This window comes from Notolepis coatsorum (assembly GCF_963971535.1).
Source record: "Notolepis coatsorum genome assembly, chromosome: 2".
NCBI lineage: Eukaryota > Metazoa > Chordata > Actinopteri > Aulopiformes > Paralepididae > Notolepis > Notolepis coatsorum.
Window position 1 is genome coordinate 131,721,527 of NC_140166.1, and position 7,097 is coordinate 131,728,623.

Consider the following 7,097-nt stretch of genomic DNA (forward strand, 5'->3'; position numbering starts at 1 on the left):
CTCGGATAGGAGTAGGTCTGAGGCGGCCAGAAGATGCAGAGCGTAGGGGTCTTGAGGGTGTGTAGTTAGAGACCATTGACCGGAGGTACCACTTAGCTGGAGGTAAACAGGGCTCTTGGGGAGTAGGCAGGCCGGGAGGTGGCTGGGTGATGGGGTCTGCTCGGCCCATCATGGTCTGGCCGTTCCGTATGGATTTGTGGTAGTGGACCCAAGTGCAGGACAAAGCTTCTATCCCCAGACCATCAGGATTCTTAATGACAATGACACTATGTAACAACCCATCATCTACACTCACTCACTCACTCACTCACTCACTCACTCACTCACTCACTCACTCACTCACTCACTCACTCACTCACTCACTCACTCACTCACTCACTCACTCACTCACTCACTCACTCACTCACTCACTCACTCACTCACTCACTCACTCACTCACTCACTCACTCACTCACTCACTCACTCACACTGCACACACATCCACATGTACACACTCACTTTAAACAAACACTCACCTTACCACTCACTTTAGACACTTTAACACACTTTATATTTATCTATTATTAAAGAGATTTTCACTACATCCATACCTCATTTGCACCCTACCCTAAGTTTGGTACCTCTGCATTGTACCTCACTGTTAGTCATTTTACTCTGTATTGTATATTGTATATATTATGTATATTGACTTTACTTACTTTTTACTTACTTCTTAATTACTTTTTGTTTTACTTACTTTATTTTTACTGTATGTAGCACACTCTCAGGGGCTCATACAGAAACAAGCATTTCATCATAAAGTATTCTTCTTTTATCCACTTTTCTCCCATCCCAATTTCGTATCGCCAATTCTCCCCTTCAATTCTCCCCTCCCCTGTCTTGAACATTGCTAGACTATGCCTCCCACTGGTCGGTTGTAGTGAGGATAGAAGCCTTGCATCACGTGTCCCCTCCGGTACACGAGGAGGCAGCCTGTCGCATCTTTTCACCTCCACAGCGCGATCTCTCAGTGGCGAGGAGGAGTAACGCGTGGGAGGCTCACGCTGCCCCCGATACTTCCTGTTTATGCTGTGCAGGCGTCACCCAACTGAGCTGTAGGAGTCGCTGTCCACAACGTCCAATCCCCACCCATCGACTTTCCACCCGCTACCTCTGCCAATTGAGATAGTATGACGACTGGCCCAAGCCTCAGGCAATGCTGACTCGGGGAGTCGAGACCGGAGTCTCTTGCATTGGTGACGAGCGCAATCTCCGCTACGCCACCCAGCCACCCCTATCATAAAGTATTCTGTATTTTGTCTGTCTGTCTGTCTGTCTGTCTGTCTGTCTGTCTGTCTGTCTGTCTGCCTGTCTGTCTGTCTGTCTGTCTGTCTGTCTGTCTGTCTGTCTGTCTGTCTGTCTGTCTGTCTGTCTGTCTGTCTGTCTGTCTGTCTGTCTGTCTGTCTGTCTGTCTGTCTGTCTGTCTGTCTGTCTGTCTGTGTGAGGGCTTGTCTTAATGATAGGTCTGTCTTCTGTTTACATTTTTTTTTATTTTAATTTCTTTGTATAGACTGCCTGCTGATACGGTTTCTATACTCCTATATAAACTATACTCTGTAGTAGTTCTAGTTCTGTAGCACACTGCCCCCGATGCTTCCTGATTCTGCTGTACAGGCGTCACCCAACCGACCTGTAGGAGTTGCTGTCCACAACGTCCGATCCCCACCCACCGGCTTTCCCACCCCCTAACACTGCCAATTGTATTAGTATGAACGACCAGCCAAGCCGGAAGCAACGCCGAGAGCTGGGCTCGAACCCAGCATCTCCTGCGTTAGTGGCGAGCGCCTTGCCCACTGCGCCACTTAGCCTCCTACATCTTAGCGCTCAGATATTAGCCGCACCGCTTGCTCACATTTTCAATCTAACATTTATCTCTGGTAAAATCCCAAATGTGTGGAAAGCTGCTCAAGGTGTTCGTTTACATAGAGGTGGTGAATCCAATTATTAAAAAGATTATTATCCAATAATCATAATATGCTGCTTAGCCAAAATCCTAGAATCATTGGTTAATTCCCAGTTATGCTTCCTTAGATGAGCTATTAACTGGTTTCATGATTATCTCTCAACTCAAGTTGTTATTGCTGATGGTATTAAATCAAGCTCTCTTGAAATTAATAAAGTTGTCCCACAAAGGTCTATTCTGGATCCACGTTTATTTGCATTATATATAAATATCATGGTATCCTTTTCCCCGCATTGTGAGTTACATTTTTATGCAGATGATACAATATTGTACTGGCTACACTCTTACACTTACACTGGCCACTACACATGTACAGGCTTAACCACAAGCTTATCTTAAAGTCAGATACAACTAAATGTATGTTCTTTTCAAGGTCTTGTGTTAGCAATAGTCATAATATTAGTATGCATACACCTCAATGTTTGAAATAGTAGAATCTTTTTTTATACCCATGTGGAACATCTGTCTAAAAAGCTGAGAGTAAACATTTTATTCTTGTATAGAAACACATTTTCTGATGGTTCAATAATGATTCTGACATACCATGGGTGAATATGGAGAGGCACATTGTATCTCCATATACACTCAAAGATATCCTCTTTTCTGGTTTATCCCAAAGCTTTTGCCGTACTAAATTCGGCCCAATTATAGCACATTCAATTTACGTTTGGAAATATATTGCCGAAACGGGACAGTGGAACACAAAATGGCACCTAGATACCCCTATTTTTGATAACAACTTCTTACTGTTGGGAGGGAAACCAGCTACATTTCCCAATTGGCAAAGACAAGGTATTCACAAACTATCTGACATATACAGTGAATACGGTCGCAGATCCTTTCAAGAGCTCAAACAAATCTATAATGTCCCTAGTACATCCTTTTTTTATTACAGTTACGCACTGCAATGCGCACTTATGGTGTTCCATGAAATCAGCCGTTACCAGGTCACCCTTTAATGAATATAGTGAGTGGCATAAATGTTAAAAATTGTTTTGTTTGTGGGTTATATAATAAAATACAAGGAAAACTAAACAGAACTACAGGTAATACCACTGTCTGGAACATAGATTTAAGAATTAAAGAAAGAAAGAACGCCTGCATAAATTGGCAGAATGTATGGGATAATATTCCGTTAACCTCTCGTAATTATAATAATCAATTAACTCATTACAATATGATACAAAGATTTTATCTGTCACCCAGGAAACTCTGTCAAATAAAATTTTTACAAAGTCCTCTATGTGCTTTATGTCCGCAAAAAGTCAAAGGAACATACATATGATGTGGGAATGTCCAGGAGTACTCGCTTTTTGGGCCAAGATTGCATTATTTCTCACTAATATGACGGAGATAAACATACCTTGTTTGCCACACATTTTATTATTAAATGATGATTAATCTCTAAAATTAACACCTCACAAAAAGAGTGTTTCTGGCCGGTTTAACGGCAGCAAAGAAAATGCTCGTAATGAGATGGAAACCACCTCATAGTCTCAATATTTACCGTTGGAAACTGGCCTTCTACAAAGTATTGAGATTAGAGGCATCCAGTGCTAGAGCACAGAGAGCAAGGACAGAATCGATCCAAATATTACTTACTGCGGCCCAGAAGGTAAAATCAGTACTAGGTTGAACACTTGTAACTTGACACCAGAGAATGAACAAAAATCATTTTTTTTTTATCTTTTCTTTTTCTGTTTACTGTTATATTTTTGTTGTTGTTTCTAAATTGTATTTTTCCCTATTACTTTGTAACAGGATCAGAGGTTATCCAACAAACATAATTATGATTATTATTATTTTTTAATTAATTGTATCCTATACATGTATGCATCATGGTTTCTCCCTTTCCTAAAATGTCTATGTGAACCCGGAGGTGCTGGGAAGGGGGTTAAGAAGCGACCTGGGCTGTCTCGCAGCCACAGGACCGCCAGAACGGAGGAAAAGACTGTCACAACTGCAAACAGGCAGGCTACACAGTATATGAATATACTGACGGACAATCTATATACTGACAAAAGACACTTTTTATGCCACTGTGTGAATTAATATGAAATGCTGATGTGAATGTCTCTTTCCTCTGAACTTGTTTTAAAAAAAAAGACAAAATTAAAAGTTGGTCACAAAAAAAGGAACATTCTAGAACATTAGTTCCGCCAGAACATTCTGGCACGTGTGTGATGATGTCATAGCTGAACATGCTAGAACATGCTAGAACATTAGCCCTGCCACAACATTCTGGAACGTTCGTGATGATGTCATAGTTGAACATTCTAGAAGTGGCAGTTCCGGCCACCGACAGTCTTTTGTGTAAAGAGTTCATAGCGTCAAGAAAGAATTGTCTCTCTTATTGCATGCAGCCAATAAGTTCTCACTGTAACTCCCTCTACTTACAATGAATATCTTACGCCACATCCCCAGGCCTCTTGCCAGCATCTTCGTGCTCTCTGTGTTTCTCCTCTGCGTTCTGCGGGGCTTCACCTTCTACTCGGAACACTGCTTCAACCCAGAGGAGACAAACCCCACCAAGGGGGGGGGGGGGGGGGGGGGGGGGGGGCCCGAGCTGTCAATCTCGCCGCGGGCCCGTGGGCGTGGGGCATTCCAACCGCCACTGCCAACGCCGCCAACAGCAGCAGCAGATTGGGAATGGGAGAGATGAAGATGCCACAAGGACTGAAATACCCTCAGCCCAGCGCACTAAAGGGGCGTACAGATGTGAACTCTGTGACCAATTGGAACGCTCCTCTGGTTTGGGAGGGGACGTTTGACCCGGTGGTGATCGACGCCATCTACCAGAAAATAGACCCCAGGATAGCAGTGGTGGTGTTCGCTGTTGGCAAGTACACGCGTTTCCTGCAGCGTTTCCTGGAGTCGGGGGAAAAGTACTTCCTGGTTAACCTCAGGGTCACCTACTACATCTTCACTGACCACAAGGAGGAGGTGCCCAAGATTGCGCTGGGGAAAGGCAGGAAGATCTCCGTCCTCGGCGTCCCCAGTGCCACGCGTTGGCAGGATGTGGTGCTGGGGAGGATGAAGTGGGCCACCCTCACCATAGATAAACAGATCCGCGGTGAGGCTGACTATCTCTTCATGATGGACATTGACAGCGTCTTCTACAACCGATTTGGCTCCGAATCTCTCAGCCGCCTATCTGCAGTCCTTCACCGTCTGTACTACAAGGGATTCAAGAGGGAGTCCTTCCCTTATGAGCGGCGTGAGAGGTCCCAGGCCTACATCCCTGCAGGAGAGGGGGACTACTACTACACAGCAGCCGTCTGGGGGGGCCACCTGGAGGACATGTACAACCTGGTCAGGCACTGTTACGAGCAGTCGGAGGTTGACGCCAAAAATAAGATTGAGGCAGTTTGGCAGGAGGAGAGTCACCTCAACAAGTATCTGTTATACAACAAGCCCGCCAAGGTCTTATCTGCTGAGTATCTGTGGTCAGACTATGACCAACAGCCGGGTGACATCAAAGTGATCCGGATCGCCCAGCTGATTAAGAACTACGCAGAGGTCCGCCCCAATGGAGGACAATGAGGTCTGCCCAAAATGGAGGACACTTTTTTTTTATTAATTTTTTTACATCTCCATTAATTGCCACTTGGTGTTTTCCTCTAGTTTGGAAATCTGCCAGGGTGATTCCCCTGCACAAACGATCATTTGGGATAATTTGGACAACTGCTGTCCTATTTCCAGGGTGCCTTGCTTGGCAAAAGTTCTTGAGACCTTGGTAAATAATCAAATACATATTTTTTTTGTCTCAAATCACTCAATACTAAGTCCACATCCATCTGGATTCAGAGTCAATCACAGCAGTTTCAGCCACCACATTGATTACCAATGATGTAATTTCTGCTTTAGATAAGAGGAAACACTGTGCTGCTCTCTTTATAGATATGTCAAAAGCCTTTGATACAATTGATCATCACCTGCTTTTACAAAGGTTATCTAGCATTGGTATTGATAGTGGTGCATGTGATTGGTTTCAGGATGATCTATTTTAGACATCAGTGTGTGAAATTGGGTCCTGCTCAATCTGAATTATTGTCCATAACTAAAGGTGTGCCACAAGGTTATAAAAAAAAAAAAAAAAAAAAAAAAAAAAAAAGACAAGACAAGTAGAAATAATATGGATGTATGTTGTTATTGTTTGAGCTGTGATTTATTGTATTTCATGTATGTGTTTCACAGTTCTCACGGTTCGGATTGAAATAAATCCAATCAGTAATATAAAAAATAAATAAAAAATAAAAATAAAACGTTTTCTACTGCAAGTCAGAAGACCATTGTCCAATCAACAATTATGTCTGTATTTGATTATGGTGACATTCTGTACATGCATGTGTCTCTCTCCATCTTAAAACCTCTTGATGCTGTGTATCATAGTCAGGGCCGCCTGGGAGAAATGCGAGGCCCTGTGCAAGATTTAAACGCAAGTTTTTGCCTAGCAATGGGAATGCTTTGGCTGTACTGTGTAGAAAGAAGTACACACTCTAGTGTTGATGTCTTTGGTTACAAGGCTTCAGGTATGGTTGCTCTGCTACAAACACAGTAGAGCAGCTGTGTGCACATCCAGGCCAGGTGCAGGATAAAACTAAATGTGACTGAAGGAAAAATTGCAATGAACTGACCGACACAATTGACAACTATAAGCAATGCAATGCTCAGAGAGAGAGAGAGAGAGAGAGAGAGAGAGAGAGAGAGAGAGAGAGAGAGAGAGAGAGAGAGAGAGAGAGAGAGAGAGAGAGAGAGAGAGAGAGAGATGATGATCCAGACAGAGAGTCTGTGGTCCAGAGAGAGAGATGAGTCTGTGGTTCAGACAGAGAGAGAGAGAGAGAGAGAGAGAGGAGAGAGAGAGAGAGAGAGAGAGAGAGAGAGAGAGAGAGAGAGAGAGAGAGAGAGAGAGAGAGAGAAAGAGAGAGAGAGAGAGATGGGTCTGTGGTCCAGAGAGAGAGAGAGATAAGCAAGACAGAGAAGATGAGCCCCTAAAGGATATTCAACTTTTAATGGAAGAAGGAAAAGATAACTTCACAAAGGCAACATGAATATACATAGATCCAAAAGGACAAAGATCAACACTTAAATCCAA

General features: G+C 43.4%; 1 protein-coding gene across 1 annotated transcript; it reads left to right on the forward strand.

Annotated features, from left to right (window-relative positions):
* Nucleotides 1-4,651: 4,651 nt before the first annotated feature.
* On the forward strand, nt 4,652-5,545 carry LOC311223525 (globoside alpha-1,3-N-acetylgalactosaminyltransferase 1-like; the record flags this gene model as incomplete). Its single annotated transcript, XM_084308306.1, has 1 exon — nt 4,652-5,545. The coding sequence occupies one exon, from the start codon at nt 4,652-4,654 to the stop codon at nt 5,543-5,545; it is 894 nt and encodes a 297-aa protein (XP_084164432.1).
* Nucleotides 5,546-7,097: the final 1,552 nt, after the last annotated feature.